The sequence below is a fragment of the Oncorhynchus tshawytscha genome, linkage group LG03 (genome assembly GCF_018296145.1).
Source record: "Oncorhynchus tshawytscha isolate Ot180627B linkage group LG03, Otsh_v2.0, whole genome shotgun sequence".
In the NCBI taxonomy this organism is placed as follows: domain Eukaryota; kingdom Metazoa; phylum Chordata; class Actinopteri; order Salmoniformes; family Salmonidae; genus Oncorhynchus; species Oncorhynchus tshawytscha.
In genome coordinates, this window is record NC_056431.1 from 13,799,333 (window position 1) to 13,824,353 (window position 25,021).

General features: G+C 40.9%; 1 protein-coding gene across 7 annotated transcripts in view; it reads left to right on the forward strand.

Annotated features, from left to right (window-relative positions):
- The window catches only part of LOC112244430 (protein spire homolog 1), a 62,766-nt gene that overhangs the window by 16,325 nt on the left and 21,420 nt on the right, over window positions 1-25,021 (forward strand). For 4 of the 7 annotated variants that reach the window (XM_042310133.1, XM_042310136.1, XM_042310145.1 and 1 more), the window contains exons 3-9: window positions 7,688-7,924; window positions 11,445-11,570; window positions 16,493-16,567; window positions 16,818-16,982; window positions 17,084-17,170; window positions 23,425-23,554; window positions 24,209-24,250. In XM_042310133.1, the coding sequence (XP_042166067.1) occupies window positions 7,688-7,924; window positions 11,445-11,570; window positions 16,493-16,567; window positions 16,818-16,982; window positions 17,084-17,170; window positions 23,425-23,554; window positions 24,209-24,250 (862 nt within the window). The remainder of the gene's footprint in view (window positions 1-7,687; window positions 7,925-11,444; window positions 11,571-16,492; window positions 16,568-16,817; window positions 16,983-17,083; window positions 17,171-23,424; window positions 23,555-24,208; window positions 24,251-25,021) is intronic. The other 3 variants (XM_042310134.1, XM_042310140.1, XM_042310152.1) reach the window with 1 other exon arrangement.

Consider the following 25,021-nt stretch of genomic DNA (forward strand, 5'->3'; position numbering starts at 1 on the left):
TCATAAGATGCCACTTTTTCAACATGCTCCGTTCAACTGTAAGTGCTGTTATTGTGAAATGGAAACTGACAGAACGGGACCGCCAGGTGCTGAAGCAAGTCGTACATAAAAATTATCTGTCCTCGGTTGCAACACTCACTAACGAGTTCCAAACTGCCTCTGGAAGCAACGTCAGCACAATAACTGTTTGTGGGGAGCTTCATGAAATGGATTTCCATGGCCAAGCAGCTACACACAAGCCTAAGATCACCATGCGCAATGCCAAGCTCCATATTAATGCCCATGATTTTGGAATGAGATGTTCAACGAGGAGGTGTCCACATACTTTTGGCCATGTAGTGTATCTCTTGGAACCCAGAACCCAATATTATGTGCTCTGGCTAGGTACTATGTTAGATTTTTTTGTAACATTCTATTAGGAGAGACTACTGTTGATGGTATGTAAAAACCGCTCAGACCAGAAACGCATGGTCTGACAGTGGCTTCCTGTTAGGTTTCTGCCAGCCAAAGGACTTCATGTTTACTGGGGCTGCTGTGCAGTCTGATTTATTTCCTGTGACAGGACTAATGAGGAGGTATAATTGCAAACTCTTCATTCCCCAAATTATAATTTTCTCCAATCGTTTAATTATCTAAAACCTAGCGCTGATTCAAACTAATAGCAAAGGCTATTACACGCAGTCAGCGTCTGAAATGGCACCCTATAGTGCACTACTCTCTACCACTCTCTGGCAAAAAGTAGTGTCAGAGTGTAGGGATTGGAAGTAGGGTGCCATTTCATATTTGCACTTGGTCACACACCCCTGTAGTGTAGGACTAGGGTTGCAAAAGTAGTAAACTACTGGTCATTTACCAAAGTTACTGGAATCTTTGGTGTCTTGTCTTTGGTATATCTTTGGTACCAAAGTTACCAGTTTGACACAAATATTTATAACAAAAAGATATTGACATAGTAAAATAAATAAGTGTTAAAAAAAGGGTATTTCATGCTGAAACTCTCATATTAAACACCAATTGTAACGGCCGTTGGCGGTGGAAGAAGGTGAGGACCAATGCGCAGCTAGTGTCCATATTTTTAATAACGTAATAGAGCACTGAACAAAAACAACAAAGTGAACGAACGAAACCAAAACAGTCCTGTCTAGTGACATACACAAAGACAGAAAACAATCACCCACACCACAAAGGTGGCAAAAGGCTACCTAAGTATGATTCTCAATCAGAGACAACTAACGACACCTGCCTCTGATTGAGAACCATACCAGGCCAAACGCAAAAACACCACATAGAAAAAGGAACATAGACAACTCACCCAACTCACGCCTTGACCATACTAAAACAAAGACATAACAAAAGAACTAAGGTCAGAACGAGACACCAATGGTTTTCACTAAATTGACAGCTTAAATTTAGAATAATGTTTTACAGCTTTGTCATTCTATTTTTTTAATCTTAAAATCATCTTATTTGATTATTTTATATTTTACATGTGATACTTGTGTTATTTTTAATAAAAATTGTAATTTAATTTTTAAACATTTTTTTTAGCAAATATTTTCTTACTTCCTTTTTAAAAAATGCTGCATTTTTGGTTAAGGGCTTGTTTGTAGTAAGCATTTCACAGTATATGTGGCAAAAAAAAAGTCATTTAATTTGATAAGGCCACACAGAGGGCCTTTGACATAGTCAAAGACTCCAGCCACCCTAGTCATAGACTGTTCTCTCTGCTACCGCACGGCAAGCGGTACCAGAGCGCCAAGTCTAGGTCCAAGAGGCTTCTAAACAGCTTCTACCCCCAAGCTATAAGACTCTTGAACAGCTAACCAAATGGATACCCAGACTATCAGCATTGACCCCCCCACCCCCTTCTACGCTGCTGCTACTCTCTGTTATTATCATTTTAATAACTTTACCTACATGTACATATTACCTTGACTAACGTGTGTCCCCCACATTGACTCTGTACCTCTACCCCCTGTGTATAGCCTCGCTATTGTTTTTTTTTACTGCTGCTCTTTAATTATTTGTTACCTTTATTTCTAACTTTTTGAAGGTATTGTTGGTTAAGGGCTTGTAAGTAAGCGTTTCACTGTAATACACCTGTTGTATTCGGCGCATGTGACCAATACAATTTGATTTGATATAATTACAGATGCCTGTGATAATCTGAAGTACCCAAAATGGCCACTAGATGTCTTGTGATAGATTACATCAAATCCTTGAAAGTTAACAATATTCTGGTATTTCACTGGTAAATTTTGAAAGTTTCCAGTAATATAACCTCCAGTGAAGGCTGCTGAGGGGAGATCGGCTCATAATAATGACTGAAAACGGAGCAAATGGAATGGCATCAAACACCTGGGAATCTTGTGTTTGATGTATTTGATACCATTCCACCTATTCCGCTCCAGTGATTACCACGAGCCTGTCCTTCCCAATTAAGGTGCCACCAACCTCCTATCATACCCTTCTTTTGCAACCCTATGAAGGACTCCTTCCCAGCTTTCCTTGTTGTGAGGCAAGCTATGTGACCTATCATAGCCTTCTGAGAGAGGGCAGTGGAACTGTCATCCGTGTCCCAAATAACATCACATTTAGGGCACTACATAGGAAATAGGGTGCCATTTGGAATGCAAAGTTAATTCTCAGAGGCCAGTGGAGCAGAGACAAGCTGAGAACAACCTATCATGAGGAGTGTTTTTACTCCCTCACTCTCCTGTCAGAACCCTGGGCTTGATATGGGAAGACAAGGTTAAATATTCCTCTCCCAACTGGAGTGGTTTGTTAAGCCTTCAGTTATTCATTGTTTATACCTGAGGTCTTGTACTATGAAATGTGATCTTGAATGTATTAAGTCCCACTGACCATAACCACTCCATGGTTTAATGATTTATATTGTTGTTTTTTTATTACCATTTTCCTTATTTTATTTCACTTAGTCCTGCGTGTTGGAGCTCAAAGCCTAAGATTTTCACGGTACCCTGCAATCACACCTGGAACTCTTTGACTATTAAACAATCTGAATCTGAATCGGAAGACACCTTGACACAATATGCTAGTTTACACAGGTAAACTGAAGCCAGACGTTATGGCACTGGGTTATGTAAAATAAAAATCCATTGTCCCACAGAAATCATTGTAGCCCTCCTCAAGAATCAAAAGTAAGAGATGGAATGGGATTTGGCCCTGAATGTAAACCATATTCGTGAATTTGTATGAGGCTGAATGATGCTGAGCCAACAGTTTTATGACTATGGAAGATGGAAGATTAGTATTTGTGGTTGTTGATGCACAAGAGTGGCCATGTTGACATAACTGCTAGCCTCAAACAGTCATATTGCTACTGAAAATATACATATTTCATATAGGCCGAGCAGGTTGCTGTTTAAATAAAATTATCTATTCAATTCTAGTCACAATCATTGGTATTCATTCACCTTCAGGTTGTGTAAAGGAAACAGGTTGTGCCCATTGCAGAGGTGTAGGCAGAGGCTTGAGGGAGAAGTCTCCATGGTCAAAAAAGGTGCAGTTAAAAATGGGATTTCCTATTTTTTATTATATTTCCACACGAGGTCGAAATTAACACTGAAATTGTGAAAAATTATTATGCCTTTTCGTGTAGGAGCATTTCAAGGGTCAAAAGAGGGTCAGGGAAATAAATTATTTAAAAAAAAAAATATATATATATATTATATAAAAATATATATTAAATAAACACACAGTGATATAAATGACATACAGTGATTTGAAAATAAATGACAAAGACTGCATAGGGGCTTTAATGACAGAAAGCTGCACAGAGGCATTCAAACACAGTGGTTCTATCTATCTGGTCTATTTAAAACCTCTAACCTTGGTAGGGTGTGGTACATTAAGATATTCATGTTGACCTCAGGAGGGTGTGTGGTACTGGTATGGTATTTACAGGGAAAGACTGGATTGCGTGTGAAGAAAACATGTATGCGTGTGGCAGAACCCTTCCCTGCCCCGTGATCAGCTCGCTCTCTCTCTCTTTCTCTCGTCATCTCTGTGATCGCCATGTGAGGAACGCAGACAGTCTGTTTGATGTTCTTTTACCTGGTCATGGCTGCGCTTCACTGTACAGTTCAAATCCACAATCTCTTGACACCCACTCCTTCCTCCCTCCTCCCCATTCCTTCCTCCTTCCATTCCTTCACTTAGTTTAGTTTAGTCCCAAGTCTGTGAAGAAAGGAGAGTGTGACGAATCATTAGAACAGTCATGTTTGTGTTGGCTTTCCTCCTGACTGAGGGAATAAATAGCACTTATGATGTTAAAACCACCCTGTCTCCTACCTACTTAAACCATACTATAGCTATCAATTAACAAGCTGCACATTCAATGTTTAGGCATCTACCTACAGTTTAGGCTACCTCCCATGCATACGTCTTTTTCTGAAGAGTCATTATTGTTCATGTTCTAGAAGTTTCCCCACATGTTTATTAGGCACATCATTCTTCTGAGGGATTCTTCTCTGTGTTCTGATTCCTTTGTTCTGTCTTCGCTCTTCAGACTGAATGCAATGCATAGTTCATACTTTGACCTTCGATTAGCAAGGAACAATGTCAAACACACCTCAACAATAGAGGCTTGAGGTTCCTCTTGCCTTACCTCGGCTTGCCTAGTGTCTGCCGGGCCTATCACAGTTAGGTTCACTTTGGTTTGTTCTACAATGCAGTCTGGATGAAAGCTGCTTAGAGTTTATAGGCGGACTTTAGTATTTTGGATTGGAGAGTGACTGGTCTCATAGCACAGGGGAGAAATGGTGTTGTTGTGTGTCTCTGGCGGGGTGTGTAACAGCAGAGAGTGGAGTGTGAGGTGGGATGTAACATCAGAGGGGAGGTAGGGAAGTGCAGGGCAGGGTGGGGTGTAGCCAGACAACGAGGGCCTATCCTCGTCAGGGTGCAGAGGTCCCCAGGTTCCCACTGAGCCATGGTAGTGTTCTGTGTTCTAGAGGAGGTCAGGACAGATCCACTCACATGAATCCTTCTGGATGACTATTGATCTGAACAGGGTCCTGTGACCTTGCCCATGAAGTCTGACCTACAAAAACACACCAAACCCCTCTCTCTTTTCTCTTACTTTCTTGCTCTCCTTTTCTCTCTCCCTTTCTCTCACTTCATTTTCTTTCCTTGTCTCTCCCTCCCTATTTCTATCTATCTTTATTATGTCTATCTTTATTACTCTATAATGACAAAGCGAAAACAGTTTAAGAAAAAACATTTGTGCAAATGTCCCTCCATCGCTTTTACTCTCTCCTCCCCTCCCATTCCCCCTTCTCTTCACTTTCTCTATATCTCCTTCGCTCGCTCTCTCTTTCTCTCTCCCCCTCTTTCTCTTTTTCTCTCTCTCCTTTCTCACTGTTCATCAGCAGCATTCAGGTTTTCAGTGTAATCCGGTGTGATTTCTCTGTCAGTCTTTTGTCCCAGGCTTGGCACGCTAGGCCAGCTCTGGCCTCATTCTCCATGATCTGCCATTCAGAGGCCAGATTCACCTGATTAACAAAAGGGAAGCCGCTTCACTGCATTGACTGGGACTGCTAACGTCTTTCTCACACACCTACTAGATTTGGACTTAAGCAGTGCTTCATTTGTACATCGGGAGGTCCAGGAACAAAAAGTGAGCGTGAGAGAGGGGAGCATGGGGAGCTCTGAGGAACGCATGAGAGAGAAAAAAAATCACCTTTATAATAAAGCATTGCATGTATATCATAACATTTGCATTGTGACACAGAGCAGTAGAGTAGAGGCACTTACAGAAGTTGCACACATGGGATTTTTTTTTTGTGGCCTATGGTCCCTGACATTGTTGGCCTCTTATAAACACATTTCATACAATTCTATGTCATTTTACATGACTGGGGACTTTGGTATAATATTTTTTAATGCCACGTTCAAAACATCTGGGAACTCGGAACTGGGTTAGACTTCAGTGCGTTCAAGACATGGTCATCCTACTCAGAATTCCAAGTGGGGAACTCTGGCCTCTTTCTAGAGCTCCGAGTTTCCTACCTGATGTAACGGTTGTCTGTGGTGGAAGAAGGTGAGGACCAATGCGCAGTGTGGTAAGTGTTCATATTCTTTAATAGAATTCAGAACACTAAAATACAAAACCAGCAAGAGAACGAAATGAAACCGAAACAGTTCTGTCTGGTACAGATACGAAACAGAAAATAATCAAGGGTGAAAACTCAAGGGTGAAAACAGGCTGCCTAAGTATGTTCTCAATCAGGGACAACGGTTGACAGCTGCCTCTGATTGAGAACCATACCAGGCCAAACACAGAAATCCCAAATCATAGAAAAAATAACTACGACAACCCACCCAACTCACGCCCTGACCATACTAAAACAAAGACATAACAAAAGAACTAAGGTCAGAACGTGACACCTGAAGATCACTGACGTCATGATTCGACCTCTTTTTTCCCCCCAGTCACATTTGTCTTGAAAGCACCCTAATACCGAACAAATGATCGAAATGACAGGCTACTTTGACACTGACAAACTGAGAATCTGAGATCAATAAAAACGACCCTGTCTTGAATCCATCAATAGCCTAGGCCTAGATGTGTGCAGACAAATATTGTTTACTATAATATGAGGAAGAAATGATCGTCCTAAACATGCTTTCCAGTTTCACTGACTCACCCAATGTTGCGCAGCTCACTTGCTGGTGATGGCCTATGCGCTTGTGCCAAAAGCCTCTCTCTCTTGTTTTACTTTGAATTTGGAAAGTATTCAGACCCCTTTACTTTTTCCACATTTTGTTATGTTACAACCTTACTCTAAAATGTATTAAATACATTTTTTTCTTCATCAATCTACACACAATACCCCATAATGACAAAGAGAAAACCGTTTTTTAAAAACATTTTTGCAAATGTATTACAATAAAAAACAGAAATACCTTATTTACATAAGTATTCAGACCCTTTGCTATGAGACTCGAAATTGAGCTCAGGTGCATCCTGTTTCCTTTGATCATCCTTGAGATGTTTCTACAACTTGATTGGAGTCTACCAGTGGTACATTCAATTGATTGGACATGATTTGGAAAGGCACACACATTTATACGGAGACTTGATTACACACAGGTGGATTGTATTTATCATCATTAGTCATTTAGGTCAACATTGGATCATTCAGAGATCCTAACTGAACTTCTGGAGAGAGTTTGCTGCACTGAAAGTAAAGGGGCTGAATAATTTTGCACGCCCAATTTTTCAGTTTTTGATTTGTTAAAAAAGTTTGAAATATCCAATAAATGTCGTTCCACTTCATGATTGTGTCCCACTTGTTGTTGATTCTTTACAAAAAAATACAGTTTTATATCTTTATGTTTGAAGCCTGAAATGTGGCAAAAGGTCGCAAAGTTCAAGGGGGCCGAATACTTTCGCAAGGCACTGTACTTATGTAAATAAGGTATTTTTGTTTTCTATTTTAATACATTTGCCAAAATGTCAAAAAACTGTTTTTGCTTTGTCATTGTGGGGTATTGTGTGTAGATTGCTGAGGATTTGTATTTATTTAATCCATTTTAGAATAAGGCTGTAACATAACAAAGTGTGGAAAAAGTGAAGGGGTCTGAATACTTTCTGAAGGCACTGTATATGGATGGCAATATAATGATACCCAGTGGGTGTTGTTGCTTGTGTCCTGTCCTTCAGGTGATTGAGTCTCTGGGCATCATGATCTACAAGGCGTTGGACTACGGACTGAAGGAGAGCGAGGAGCGGGAGCTGAGCCCACCCCTGGAGCAGCTCATAGACCTCATGACCAACATGGGCGAGGCTGAGAGAGACGCCTGCCCTGACGAAGGTTACGAGGCCACCGAGGAAGAGGAGGAGGCCGAAGACGACCCCATCAACATCTGTAATGTCCGTGGCTACAGGGACATCCTGAAGGTAGGCAGCTGTTGATTGGGGGAGGGTGGTGGTTGATGATTAAAAGCCAAAATGTCACTATATGGGTGAATGGCAGGGTTAATAAGGAAATAGTAGGTTTTCTGCTGTCAAGCCATCAAGTTCAGTCAACTACAAAATGGTGGTGATCAGGTCAGGGTCATGGTACTGGAGCCTGCAGTTGTTGTATATGTGTCTTTCCTCCAGTAGTGTCGTGAGTATCATCTATACTAGATCCACCCACCATGTCCAGAAGTGTTGAGATGATTATATATACTAGATCCACCCACCATGTCCAGTAGTGTTGAGATGATTATCTATACTAGATCCACCCACCATGTCCAGAAGTGTTGAGATGATTATATATACTAGATCCACCCACCATGTCCAGTAGTGTTGAGATGATTATCTATACTAGATCCACCCACCATGTCCAGTAGTGTTGAGATGATTATCTATACTAGATCCACCCACCATGTCCAGTAGTGTTGAGATTATTATCTATACTAGATCCACCGACCATGTACAGTAGTGGAGACTATAATCTATACTAGATCCACTCAGCATGTACAGTAGTGTTGAGAGTATTATCTATACTAGATCCACCCAGCATGTCCAGTAGTGTTGAGAGAACAGACATCATACTAGATCCACCCAGCATGTCCAGTACTGTTGAGAGAACAGACATCATACTAGATCCACCCAGCATGTCCAGTACTGTTGAGAGAACAGACATCATACTAGATCCACCCAGCATGTCCAGTAGTGTTGAGAGAACAGACATCATACTAGATCCACCCAGCATGTCCAGTAGTAATGAGAGAACAGACATCATACTAGATCCACCCAGTAGTGTTGAGAGAACAGACACCATACTAGATCCGCCCAGCATGTCCAGTAGTGTTGAGAGAACAGACATCATACTAGATCCACCCAGTGAGTCCTTAGATGCCCCAATGGTGTTTACATGGCAGGAGGACCATTTTTTTCATGAGCATGGCCTTATTTCTATTAGAGCATATTGGGTGACTGCAATTCATATTCCATTCACCCAGTTCAATTTAACATCGATAGGTTTAGGCTACTACATGATACTTGAATTTTCCAAATACCCATCATGAGGTTGCTACAACCTAGCCTATGAATGAAAGTTTACAACGTAGGTGCACATAGGTCGAGAGAAAAATTTGAGGTGACAGAAAGTGACATTCAATACCACCTTGCACGCTCTTGCCCGCATCTAGCTGATCTAGGGTGTAATCATTAGTCCAACAGTTTCAAACAAGAGTTTCTGTTGGACAAACGAGAGTTTCTGTTGTAGGTTTATCCCCGTTTCATTCCATTTAAGAAACAATTTTCGGAATGAATACACCCCTGATTAAACGTAAACACAGTTCACTTTCATAGCAGCCATGTTGTGTTCCTTCTCGCATCTATGCGTTTTCCTCCTCTCACCTTTTTCCTTCACTTGTGGACTTCAATGCATAACACATCAGCTGTAGGAGACCAGGTAAAAACACTTTCCAAGCCAAACCATATCATAACCACTACACACAGCCTACATTGGTGTCACCATATTAGCTAAAGTAACATCCTAGTCAACATAGCTAATAGAACGCATTAGTAAACCCGCTACAGTCATGCAGTAACATTACAGTCTACAGTCAGTCAGTAAGTAGTTACACCGGTGGGCCCTGGTGACAATAAATTAATAAAAACAAAAGCTTACCTTGACTTGGAAGAGTTCCAGTGTTGTGTTGGATAATCATAGCCACTAGCTAGCATAGGATCCCTCTGTTTGAACAGGGTGTTTGAGTAGGCTAAACTAGCTAGCTGCATTTTCTAGCTGTGAGTGAAACTGACAGTGAAAAAATTAAGAAATCACTCTCTTTTGCTTCTCCTTCATTTTTAGCGTATGCTTTCAGTACTAGATTCATTATCTGGTGAGAACCATGAGCCACCTAGGTTTTATATTGAAGTCGCTGTAACCAGAGGAGGACAGAAGCTAGCTGTCCTCCAGCTACACATGGTGCTACTCTACAGAGTGCCGCTGAGGCTACTGTAGACCTTCATTGCAAAATAGTGTTTACATTTTTCTTTTTTACCCCCTTTTTGTGGTATCCAATAGTAGTTATTATCATATCCCATCGCTACAACTCCCGTACTGGCTCGGGAGAGACGAAGGTCGAAAGCCATGCGTCCTCCAAAACACAACCCAACCAACCGCACTGCTTCTTGGAAGGCAGCCGCACCAATGTGTCGGAGGAAACACTGTGCACCTGGCGACCTGGTCAGCGTGCACTGCGTCCGGCCCGCCACAGGAGGCCCTAGTGCGCGATGAGACAAGTATATCCCTACCGGCCAAACCCTCCCTAACCCGGACGACACTAGGCAAGTTGTACGTCGCCCCATGGACCTCCCGGTCTCAGCCGGCTGCGACAGAGCCTGGACTCGAACCCAGAGTATCTGGTGGCCTTAGACCACTGCGCCACCCGGGAGGCCCCTCAAAGTAGTGTTTTAATCAATTGTTTGGTGATATATGAATATATTTAGTATAGTTTTATCTAAAAAGGAGAACCTTTTAAATGTAATTATTTATTATTTTTTAAATGAAATTCACTGAGGAGGATGGTCCTCCCCTTCCTCCTCTGAGGAGCCTCGACTGAACCATAGTCTTCAGCCTTGCATCCGGCCCGAGGACAGACATGACAGTGGGGAAGTAATGATTCTAGAGACAGGGCCCAGGGGATGGAAACAGGTCTCCATAGCGACTGTTCGTAAGGTTATCTGAGGCTGTGGACATCTGAGCTGCCTGGATGACAGTGTAGCTGTCATCCTCTCTATCCTCCAGTCCACCCCTCGTCTCTCTCTCTCTGTCTGATGTAAATACAGAGCCTTGCTCTAAAGGAACTGCCTGCCTCTCTCTCTCTTTCACAACATTTCAGATGTATGTTCCTGTGTGATTTGCAATCAGGGATCTTCTCCTATATCAGCATGACTCTATTAAAGATGGGTCAGGGAATATTGAGATGATGATGCTACTGGGGAAAGACTCCCTTACACCTAATTCTCCATTTCTGCTCCAGGCTTCCTCCTCTACACAGCAGCACCATTTATCTCATGGAAATGTTGACATTTCAGGGAATTTACTTGGTGGGCAAGATTGCAGATGAGACGGCCAACCATTTTCTGTTAGAATTTGAGAAGCTATATGGGATGGGAAATGCAGTGGACTACTGGTGCCAAGATCATGCCAAGAGAACCTTCTGTTTCAGACCTTCTGTCTCAGAGAAACAAGGACATACAGTATTTTTTAATCTGCTGTCACAAGGATACGTTCTGTCATCTGCTGAATTACCATATTTACGTTTTACTTACAGTACTACTTTGTCTGTCTGTCTGTCTGTCTGTCTGTCTGTCTGTCTGTCTGTCTGTCTGTCTGTCTGTCTGTCTGTCTGTCTGTCTGTCTGTCTGTCTGTCTGTCTGTCTGTCTGTCTGTCTGTCTGTCTGTGTCTGTCTATAGATGTGTGTGTCTCACCTCCCCAGCCCTGGCGATGCCCCCAGCCACTACCAGGCTGTGTGCCGTGCTCTCTACGCTGAGACCAGGGAGCTACGCTCCTTCCTGGAGAAGATCAAGAGTGCCAAAGAGGTGAGGCTACCTACACATCAATGCGTGACCAGCTGGGTTCAAACCCCCTGTCTCCTGTGTGTGACAATACTGTGCTAGTCCACTGAGCTAAAGGCTAGGATTTAGCTTGGGCAGGTAAAGAAAGTCTTCAGGTCTCAGGAAAGGTTACTCATCATGTGACCATGGTTCACCAAACCACCTCCATTTACCAATGCTCACAACACACTACACAGTACCTGACTACATCGGCCCTCAGCTTGCTTGCATAGTGGTTCTGTTCCATTGTCTATAGCATACTACTTAGCATGTATTCCCAATACATTGCTTTATCCTATGTGGTATGCTAACCAGTGTGGATATTGGAACAGCTCCGGTCTGTTTCTGGGACCTGATTGACATCTCATTCTCAGGCTCCAGTGCACATAGGACCACTAAAAGGTGAATCTGAATGGTCATTGGCATTCACCACAACACAACCTTGTACTGTTAATCAGACAGACATGTAGACCCGGGACATATGTTCAGAGGTCATGTGACTGGAGAGATATTCATTCAGGAGATTAAGCAGCATGACATTAAGGTGTTTCACATGCTTCAGAGAACTGATCAACATGGCACACTACGTACATGTCCTGTAATGGATCCTACTGTATATCAGCCTTGAGTCGGGTGTGTGTGTGTTACAGAGGAGAAGGAATGCAGGTTACTCTGTGTGTGTGTGTGTGTGTGTGTGTGTGTGTGTGTGTGTGTGTGTGTGTGTGTGTGTGTGTGTGTGTGTGTGTGTGTGTGTGTGTGTGTGTGTGTGTGTGTGTGTGTGTGTGTGTGTGTGTGTGTGTGTGTGTGTGTGTGTGTGTGTGTGTGTGTGTGTGTGTGTGTTGTGTGTGTGTTGTGTGTGTGTGTGTGTGTGTGTGTGTGCATGTGGGTTACAGAGAAGGAATGCAGATTACTCTGTGTGTTTGTGTGTTTTCTAGTGAAACTGCCTATTACTCTGCTAAAATCAAGCAATTCGCTAAAAAAAGTAACACACACAACATAACCAGTCTGTTGGCATGGATACTTGGATTGATGTTGTACTCTAAAGCAGGAGCCACAGCTGTTGTTTGTAAAACATATCCACAGCAGGGAGTCAGGATGAGACTCAGGCAGCAGTGTTGTTATCTGCCTCTGTACTTCGCACCAAGCCGCACGCATGGATTATATTTAGCATCTCATATTTTAGTACATCCCTAACCATGTCTCCCACAGGTCATCACAGTGATGTTTACTGTGGGCTAGAATGTAATAGGGATAGACTGAGAGAGCGGAACAACACTACATGCTGTGTGTGTATATATGTGTGTGTGTGCGTGTTCATACGCGTGCGTGCATGTAGACATGCTATCCCAACCCAGCATATGAAATGTTAAAGTAGGCTAGTAATGAGCATTGATGGGAGTGATCTGTCTACCTCAGGGGAAGCTGCCTTGTAGTAGCTGTAGGTTTTGTTGTCAAATATTTTGCTCAGTCTTTCACCTAGCTGGGGAGCAGAGTCCACTTCTGTCTGTACAGTTCTGGAGTACAGTATTATAGGGCTTAGTTCTGTGGTGGTACAGATGTAGGATCTTAATTTGATCACCTTGTTGCAGGAGAACTTCTGAAATTTGTATTTTCCCTTTGAAATTTCTGACTTTTCACATTTTTATCAAACCCTTTAAAAATGTCAATTCATTATAATCCACATAATAATTCACATTTCCTGTTGCGGCAAGATTATTTTCCTGCCGTAGCAAACTGGCTCAAATTAAGATCCTACATCTGTACATAGGTAAACCCGTAATGCTGTTGTGAACATGTCTGCATACCTAAATGCTTAGTTTAATGTCCCACAATGCACAGCTGTCTGCCACAGGGTCACATGTGCTAAATTAAATCAAATGTTATTTGTCACATGTGCCGAATACAACAGGTATAGATAGACCTTACCGTGAAATGCTTACTTACAAGCCCATAACCAACAATGTAGTTTTAAGAAAATAGAGTTAAGAAAATCTTTACAAAATAAACTAAAGTAAAAAATAACAATAAGGAGGTTATATACAGGGGTTACCGGTACCGAGTCAATGTGCGGGGGTACAGGTTAGTCAAGGTCATTTGTACATGTAGGTAGAGGTAAAGTGACTGCATATATAATAAACAGCAAGTAGCAGCAGTGTAACAACAATGGCGGGGGGGTCAATGCAAATTGTCTGGGTGGCCAACTGATGAATTGTTCAGCAGTCTTATGGCTTGGGGGTAGAAGCTGTTAAGGAGCCTTTTGGTCCCAGACTTGACGCTCAGGTACCACTTGCCATGCGGTAGCAGAGAGAGTAGTCTATGACTGTGGTGACTGGAGTCTTTGACACCGCCTAGGTCCTGGATGGCAGGAAGCCTGATGCACTGGGCAATAGTTATTCCTATTGCTCAACATGACACAGAAGAAAATACAGGTACATAGACCCACCAAGCCCCCATAGTCTCAGTTGTCATTTATAACCTGTGAACCCCAAAAATGTGCATCATTGAGGTCATACATTTTTCTGCAGGGTTTGCCATAGGAAAAATCTATGTGCTCAGCAAATGGAATGGTCCGCATGAACCACAGACTGGGTGCTACTCCCCAGGGACCCATCCAGCCAAGCAGCACTCCCCTCCACAGTAGTATGTCTGAAAGGAGCGAAGGAATTGGACAGTTATATAAGTCACTGTTACAAAAGAGAGTGGAGAGTCTTATTATGAGGAGAGGGTAAGAAGCTTAGCTATGAAGAAGGGGAGACAAGTGTCAAGCTCTGTGGTTCAGGGGTCTATAGACAGACAGTACATCCAGTTTAGTTAGCCTATCTGGTGTATGCAACCAGATGTGAATAGGCCAGGATGTAGTCTAGTCTACTGTATGTGGAGGCAGAGACATCTAGAACTATAGCAGTAGGGATGGGACTAAGGATCTGCTGGACAGTGCAATCTCTGGTCAAGATACTTGGCTGTTCAATGTGGGACGTTTATATAGGTTACGTTTATGTTACATTTATATATATATGTGTGTGAGTGTGCGTGTGTGTGTGTGTGTGCGCGCGTGTGTGTGTGTGTGTGTGTGCGCGTGTGGGTGTGTGTGTGCGTGCGTGTGTGCGTGCGTGTGCGCGTGTGTGTGTGCGTGTGTGTGTGATACCAGGAGAAGTACGATGTGCTTCCGGGCCCTGCATCATTCCCCTCCCCCGCTTGTCCTTCTCTGTCTGGCAGTGAGGCAGAGACGTGTTGTCCCATAAGGGATCTGGCTAGCTAACTGCATCTACAGGACAGCAGGCAGAGAGAGAGACCCTTTCTTTCATAACAAAGAGCTCTATAACAGGAAAGAAGGACACTATTAAAAGCATAGTTGTAGCTGAAACACCAAAGCCACTTCTGTTCCTATTTGTTCAGGGTTAAATACTATAAGTTAGGAAAGGGATAGTATTGTGTTGGTCGTACAAATGAGCACCGGGTGTTAAATCCAATATCATCTCACCCTGGGCTCCTCTGCTCAGAAATGATGTCCTTTTTTAAAATGTTTGTCAACAATCGTGTTGTTATTCAAGGACCATGGTAAAGCTTTCTGTTTAATGTTATTACACGAAAAGGGAATATGTATCAAACTGTTAATGGTAGAGAAGGCAGACACCTTAGCAAATGCCCTTGCAGTGCAGTGTGAGTTATGGCTCTGTATATCCAGTGAGAGGAGAGGCCCTGTAGTAAATCTCCTGTGAGGGGCTGTAGCAGAGAGACTCCCATGATTGCTCTATCAAACACCGGTGGGATGCAGGGTGACGCCCACTCTCTTACCACAAATAACAGGGAGAGAGAGGAGGAGAGAGAGGAGGAGGAGGAGGCTTTCCAGCCTGCTGCAGAACAGATCCCTCAGTGTCCTGTCCTCTAATGAACTCCTGAATCAGGAAGAGAAGGGATGCAGGTTGCTCACTGCTTCATTGGTTGCATCCCAATGCTCTCGAATTACACTTGCTCACTCCTTCCCACACATTTAAAAGCAGTGGATTGGTGTTAGCATGGGATCGCTAAGGGAGTTCCACACACTATATTTCATACAGTCATCTTGACCATGGCTTAAAGCTATAATCTCTGCTATGCATACACTGGCAGGACCATGCTTTATTCCCTATGGCTACAATGATGATTTTCAATCACGGATGAAAATGGACTGGGCATGAGTGTGGTGGGAATGTGTGAGTGTACCATCATGATGCTAGTTGATAGGACTTGGCAGGTTGTCAGGCTGCGAAGGCTCTTGTTAACTGTCATTGATAATCGAATAGGTATTGATTTGTGGGTGTGACTGATAGCAGGGCTAGCTGCCTGTCCTAATGCTGTGGTAGTCAATGAACTTGATTAACATCTCATTTCAACATGAAAGGATGAAATCTGTGGCTTTGAGGTCAGTTAGTTAATTCAACATCCTAAGCCATTTCTATCTCAATTTCAAATAATTTCTGGGTAACAATGAAGTACCTTACTTTTATTGTTTTCAATGAAAATGGTCAAAAAGAAACATAAATTGTTTCTTAGCAAAAAACAATGACTCTGTCAGTGGGGAAGGAAAAACGGAAAACTAGCTGTTATTGCTATTGCCAGAGAGGTTTCGGAGCTATCTTTTGATGTCACCAGGCAGGCCAAAATTCAATCACACAAAAACAGACTGACATTTCTAACACTATTATCATTATTTTCACAATTACACAGTATTATTCCAACCTCATAGTGTGGAAATATATATAAAACACAGGAAAATATCGATGTTTGACTGTACTGGGCCTTTAAACTCACATTAAGCTCTGAGTGCTCATCTCTTTCTCACTCTGATCCCCCCATCTCTCTCTCTCTCTCTCTCTCTCTCTCTCTCTCTCTCTCTCTCTCTCTCTCTCTCTCTCTCTCTCTCATAGAATCTTCGGAAGATGGGTGGCGAGCCGTCTGAGGATCCCAGCAGAGACCTAAATGAGCTCCAGAATGCAGACTGGGTAGGTGACCAGCTCCTTATCACAAGCCTCACACAGCCCCTTTTACCTGGCAACACCCTTCTCTGACTCCCTTATGTGACACCCTTAGGACAGGTTTCCCAGACTCATATTTAACCTACTCTTGGACGAGCATGTTTGTAGCCCAGGAGTATCTAGGCTTCATCTGGGTCTGGAAATTGGCCCTATAAGTGTTAAATCATTGGATGAGTACTGTGTTGCTATGTGATTTCTGTCCCCTTGCACCCCCCAGGCTAAGTTCTGGATGCAGGTGATGGGAGACCTGCGGAACGGGGTGAAGCTGAAGAAGGTCCAGGAGCGCCAGTACAACCCTCTGGCCATTGAGTTCCAGCTCACGCCCTACGAGATGCTCATGGATGACATCCGCTCCAAACGCTACAAACTACGCAAGGTCATGGTGAGACTGTCAGGTGTCTTAAAAGCATGGTTTGTTTCTTATATGTAGTTATGGTCTCTCTTAATCTGTGTGTGTGTGTGTGTCTCCCCTTACACCTCCAGGTAAACAACGACATACCACCAAGGTTGAAGAAGAGCGCCCATGAGGTCATCCTAGACTTCATCCGGTCCAGACCTCCTCTTAACCCTGTGAGTGCACAGTCTATAGAAACAACAGATATACTTTACATCGACTAGCAACCTCTTTGGTGTTGGCATGGTGGTGGGCTGAACCATGGAGATACAACTCTGTTCTGTCTCTTTGGACTGAACATAGTACCATAGAATGAAATAAAAATAAAAATATTAGCTATGTATGTAAAGTATATCTCTTATCTATGTGGGCTGTACAGTCATAGGGTTTAGAGAGGAGAACATGGGGCATTTTCTCTCCTAATCCTGTTAATGTACAGTACTGTATAATACATGTACTATATACTATACGATAGTACATTCTATGGTACCTGCCCCACTTTCCTCTCATTCTGGTGTCTTCTAGTCTTGCCATGCCATCCTTCCATGTCTCATTCATCACTGGAGGAATTGGTGCTAGAGGTCTCCACTTTCCATTTAAACCTCAAGCCACTGAACCCATCTTTAGTCAAAGAAAGAGTTCTTAATATCCCAAAAGAAATACAGGTAGTTCAGGTTTTGGGGTTCTGGGGTATGATTATACTGATTGGAATGAGGGGTGATTGATAGATAATCAGATCATCTGCTACTGGAACTGTACATCAATGCTCACTGCCCCAGCCTCACTGAAGTGCCTGCCTCTGTAATGAGAGGAGCGATACTGCCAGTCAAGAGTTATTGTTACAAAGTGACAGTGAAATTAACAGTACAGTGACAGTGAAAATAACAGTGACAGTGATATTAACAGTACAGTGAAATTAACAGTGATATTAACAGTACAGTGACATTAACGGTACAGTGACTGTGGTATTAACAGTACAGTGATATTAACAGTGACAGTGATATTAACGGTACAGTGAAATTAACAGTTACAGTGATATTAACAGTACAGTGATATTAACAGTGACAGTGATATTAACAGTACAGTGATATTAACAGTGACAGTGATATTAACAGTACAGTGATATTAACAGTGACAGTGATATTAACGGTACAGTGAAATTGACAGTGATATTAACAGTACAGTGATATTAACAGTACAGTGACAGTGATATTAACGGTACAGTGAAATTAACAGTGACAGTGATATTAATAGTACAGTGATATTAACAGTACAGTGACTGTGATATTAACGGTACAGTGATATTAACAGTGACAGTGATATTAACAGTACAGTGATATTAACAGTGACAGTGATATTAACAGTACAGTGAAATTAACAGTGATATTAACAGTACAGTGACATTAACGGTACAGTGACTGTGGTATTAACAGTACAGTGATATTAACAGTGACAGTGATATTAACAGTACAGTGATATTAACAGTGACAGTGATATTAACAGTACAGTGATATTAACAGTGACAGTGATATTAACGGTACAGTGAAATTGACAGTGATATTAACAGTACAGTGATATTAACAGTACAGTGACAGTGATATTAACGGTACAGTGAAATTAACAGTGACAGTGATATTAACAGTACAGTGATATTAACAGTACAGTGACTGTGATATTAATGGTACAGTGATATTAACAGTGACAGTGATATTAACGGTACAGTGACTGTGATATTAACGGTACAGTGAAATTAACAGTGACAGTGATATTAACAGTACAGTGATATTAACAGTACAGTGACAGTGATATTAATGGTACAGTGAAATTAACAGTGACAGTGATATTAATAGTACAGTGATATTAACAGTACAGTGACTGTGATATTAACGGTACAGTGATATTAACAGTGACAGTGATATTAACGGTACAGTGACTGATATTAACGGTACAGTGATATTAACAGTGACAGTGATATTAACGGTACAGTGAAATTAACAGTGACAGTGATATTAACAGTACAGTGATATTAACAGTGACAGTGATATTAACAGTACAGTGATATTAACAGTGACAGTGATATTAACGGTACAGTGAAATTGACAGTGATATTAACAGTACAGTGAAATGAACAGTGATATTAACAGTACAGTGACATTAACGGTACAGTGACTGTGGTATTAACAGTACAGTGATATTAACAGTGACAGTGATATTAATAGTACAGTGATATTAACAGTACAGTGACTGTGATATTAACGGTACAGTGATATTAACAGTGACAGTGATATTAACGGTACAGTGACTGATATTAACGGTACAGTGATATTAACAGTGACAGTGATATTAACGGTACAGTGAAATTAACAGTGACAGTGATATTAACAGTACAGTGAAATTAACAGTGACAGTGATATTAACAGTACAGTGAAATTAACAGTGATATTAACAGTACAGTGACATTAACGGTACAGTGACTGTGGTATTAACAGTACAGTGATATTAACAGTGACAGTGATATTAACAGTACAGTGATATTAACAGTGACAGTGATATTAACAGTACAGTGATATTAACAGTGACAGTGATATTAACGGTACAGTGAAATTGACAGTGATATTAACAGTACAGTGATATTAACAGTACAGTGACAGTGATATTAACGGTACAGTGAAATTAACAGTGACAGTGATATTAACAGTACAGTGATATTAACAGTACAGTGACTGTGATATTAATGGTACAGTGATATTAACAGTGACAGTGATATTAACGGTACAGTGACTGTGATATTAACGGTACAGTGATATTAACAGTGACAGTGATATTAACAGTACAGTGACAGTGATATTAACGGTACAGTGAAATTAACAGTGACAGTGATATTAATAGTACAGTGATATTAACAGTACAGTGACTGTGATATTAACGGTACAGTGATATTAACAGTGACAGTGATATTAACAGTACAGTGATATTAACAGTGACAGTGATATTAACAGTACAGTGAAATGAACAGTGATATTAACAGTACAGTGACATTAACGGTACAGTGACTGTGGTATTAACAGTACAGTGATATTAACAGTGACAGTGATATTAATAGTACAGTGATATTAACAGTACAGTGACTGTGATATTAACGGTACAGTGATATTAACAGTGACAGTGATATTAACGGTACAGTGACTGATATTAACAGTACAGTGATATTAACAGTGACAGTGATATTAACGGTACAGTGAAATTAACAGTTACAGTGATATTAACAGTACAGTGATATTAACAGTGACAGTGATATTAACAGTACAGTGATATTAACAGTGACAGTGATATTAACGGTACAGTGAAATTGACAGTGATATTAACAGTACAGTGATATTAACAGTACAGTGACAGTGATATTAACGGTACAGTGAAATTAACAGTGACAGTGATATTAATAGTACAGTGATATTAACAGTACAGTGAATGTGATATTAACGGTACAGTGATATTAACAGTGACAGTGATATTAACGGTACAGTGACTGTGATATTAACGGTACAGTGATATTAACAGTGACAGTGATATTAACGGTACAGTGAAATTAACAGTGACAGTGATATTAACAGTACAGTGATATTAACAGTACAGTGACAGTGATATTAACGGTACAGTGAAATTAACAGTGACAGTGATATTAATAGTACAGTGATATTAACAGTACAGTGACTGTGATATTAACAGTACAGTGATATTAACAGTGACAGTGACATTAACAGTACAGTGATATTAACAGTGACAGTGACATTAACAGTACAGTGATATTAACAGTGACAGTGATATTAACAGTACAGTGATATTAACAGTACAGTGACATTAACAGTACAGTGATATTAACAGTACAGTGACTGTGATATTAACGGTACAGTGAAATGAACAGTGACAGTGATATTAACAGTACAGTGACAGTGATATTAACAGTACAGGGATATTAACAGTACAGTGACTGTGATATTAATGGTACAGTGACTGTGATATTAACGATACAGTGACTGTGACATTAACGGTACAGTCACTGTGATATTAACGGTACAGTGATATTAACAGCACAGTGACTGTCATATTAACGGTACAGTTATATTAACTGTGACAGTGATATTAACAGTACAGTGACTGTGATATTAACAGTACAGTGATATTAACAGTGACAGTGACATTAACAGTACAGTGATATTAACAGTGACAGTGACATTAACAGTACAGTGATATTAACAGTGACAGTGATATTAACAGTACAGTGATATTAACAGTACAGTGACATTAACAGTACAGTGATATTAACAGTACAGTGACTGTGATATTAACGGTACAGTGAAATGAACAGTGACAGTGATATTAACAGTACAGTGACAGTGATATTAACAGTACAGGGATATTAACAGTACAGTGACTGTGATATTAATGGTACAGTGACTGTGATATTAACGATACAGTGACTGTGACATTAACGGTACAGTCACTGTGATATTAACGGTACAGTGATATTAACAGCACAGTGACTGTCATATTAACGGTACAGTTATATTAACTGTGACAGTGATATTAACAGTGACAGTGATGTTAACAGTACAGTGACTGTGATATTAACGATACAGTGATATTAACAGTGACAGTGATATTAACAGTACAGTGACTGTGACATTAACAGTACAGTGGTATTAACAGTACAGTGAAATTAACAGTGACAGTGATGTTAACAGTACAGTGACTGTGATATTAACGATACAGTGATATTAACAGTGACAGTGATATTAACAGTACAGTGACTGTGACATTAACAGTACAGTGATATTAACAGTACGGTGATATTAACAGTGACAGTGATATTAACAGTACAGTGACTGTGATATTAACGGTACAGTGAAATTAACAGTGACAGTGACATTAACAGTACAGTGACAGTGATATTAACACTACAGGGATATTAACAGTACAGTGACAGTGATATTACCGGTACAGTCATATTAACAGTACAGTGAAATTAACAGTACAGTGATATTAACAGTACAGTGACAGTGATATTAACAGTACAGGGATATTAACAGTACAGTGACTGTGATATTAATGGTACAGTGACTGTGATATTAACGATACAGTGACTGTGACATTAACGGTACAGTCACTGTGATATTAACGGTACAGTGATATTAACAGTACAGTGACTGTGATATTAACGGTACAGTGATATTAACAGTGACAGTGATATTAACAGTACAGGGAAATTAACAGTGACAGTGATGTTAACAGTACAGTGACTGTGATATTAACGATACAGTGATATTAACAGTGACAGTTATATTAACAGTACAGTGATATTAACAGTACAGTGACTGTGATATTAATGGTACAGTGATATTAACAGTGACAGTGATATTAACAGTGACTGTGATATTAACGGTACAGTGATATTAACAGTGACTGTGATATTAACGGTACAGTGACTGTGATATTAATGGTACAGTGATATTAACAGTGACAGTGATATTAACAGTACAGTGACTGTGATATTAACGGTACAGTGATATTAACAGTGACAGTGATATTAACGGTACAGTGAAATTAACAGTGACAGTGATATTAACAGTACAGTGATATTAACGGTACAGTGATATTAACAGTGACAGTGACATTAACGGTACAGTGACTGTGATATTAACGGTACAGTGATATTAACAGTGACAGTGATATTAACGGTACAGTGACTGTGATATTAACGGTACAGTGATATTAACAGTGACAGTGATATTAATGGTACAGTGAAATTAACAGTGACAGTGATATTAACAGTACAGTGAAATTAACAGTGACAGTGATATTAACGGTACAGTGATATTAACAGTACAGTGACTGTGATATTAACGGTACAGTGATATTAACAGTGACTGTGATATTAACGGTACAGTGATATTAACAGTACAGTGAAATTAACAGTGACAGTGATATTAACAGTACAGTGATATTAACAGTACAGTGACTGTGATATTAACGGTACAGTGATATTAACAGTGACAGTGACTGTGATATTAACGGTACAGTGATATTAACAGTGACAGTGATATTAACGGTACAGTGACTGTGATATTAACGGTACAGTGATATTAACAGTGACAGTGATATTACCGGTGCAGTGATATTAACGGTACAGTGATATTAACAGTACAGTGATATTAACAGTACAGTGACAGTGATATTAACAGTACAGTGCCAGTGATATTAACAGTACAGTGACAGTGATATTAACGGTAAAGTGACAGTGTACTTAAGGTTTACTAGGCAGCGGCGAAAGGCCTGAAGTCCATAACTCTGATGCCCATAACTCAGTGTGAGTGCATGTATGTATCTGCGTGTGTGTGCATGTGTGTGTGCGTGCTTGCGTTTGTGTGTGTAGGCAGCAGCCAGGAAGCTGAAGCCCCAGCCCCAGGTTCCTCCCACCCTGCACGAGAGGATCCTGGATGAGATCAAATCTGAGAGGAAACTGAGACCTGTCTCTCCTGATGTGATCCGCAGGAGCAGGCTGGGTGAGTGACACCTCTCTATGTCTTTCTTTCTCTCTCTCTCTCTCTCTCTCTCTCACACACACACACACACACACACACACACACACACACACACACACACACACACACACACACACAAACACACACACACACACACACACACACACACACTCATTGTGAGAAGTTGAAGTATGTTGTGATTATGCACTTTCACGGGTGCTGGGCATTGGCATGAATGAAAGACACAAGGTGAATCATACTTTCTTTCGTTGGTTTGAACGATGTTTCCACCCAGCCAAGTTACTGTTCTTGGAAGCCTGTGCTGTTTGGCGTTACAGCTCTGCTTGTAATACAGCTTAAACATACATCTTGTCTGGTGTTATGCTAAGTACCTGTATTGACTATAACCAAACCAAACCTTAGAATCGGAAAAGAGAATGTATTTTATTTAGTTATTATGTTAATGATTTCTCACCATTGGCTATGCACTTTCTACTGACTACGTTCATCATTGTACATTTCCTAACATACAGTACTGTACTGCACTATGGACAGCTGCCAGACATGTCGGCAGATGATGTCTTTCTTCTTGCTAACTTAATATATATCTTCTGCCCGTATTCCTCCTACGGATAGCTTAATAACTCTGTAACGCCATCATTGTTTCTCTTGCAGTAATTCGGCCTCTTAGCATGTCTCAAAGTTTTGACTTGTCAGGTAAAGATCTGTCCGGTTACCTGGCTGTTTCTTTACGTTTCTATCTATCGTGGTTGTTGTCCATCTGCCCAAGCTACAGCACGCATATTAATGTTCTCATCTCATGCTTCTTCATGCTTCTGTAGTGGTGTTGATGGTTGGCTTGGTTGGATCTGCACCGCAGCAGTGTGCTCTCTGGTTGTGATGTCATGATGTCAGACACTGGTCAGGATGAGAACTGTCAAGCGCAGAAGGGAGGTTGATGGCTTCCTTTACATCAGCAACTCCCTCTTAGACAACCTCAGCGTATCTTTCAATCATTCTGAATCTTAGTTCAATTCTTATGACACTTGTTTTTGAATCTCCACATGGAATGTGGAAGGGCTTAATGATCTACTCAGACTAAGTCCCGGGATAATGTCAAGTTAGATGTAGCCTTACATACCATAGACAGTTGTGAAAAAGACTAAGGTAGATGTGACTCAAACAGGCTACCGTGTTTATTCGCTGCCTGTCACTACAGTACATTTCTGATAATGAACTATTTCTCGAAGGCACACTTGCTGACGTCAAAAGCAGCTGTTTTTCTGCATCTCCACACAGCTGGTGCTCGTGGTTCTCAGTCCCTCTGGATGAATTGTAAAACAGTATTTTCCTTGTCTAAATGCTTGAGTAATGCTCTCTTCAAATTTTTTACAATTCTGGGATTAGTTTAAACTAATTAGATCTTCCTACATTTTTCTCTAGTCTATTGTTGCACTTGGAATGAAACCTACAGTATGTTAAAAACAT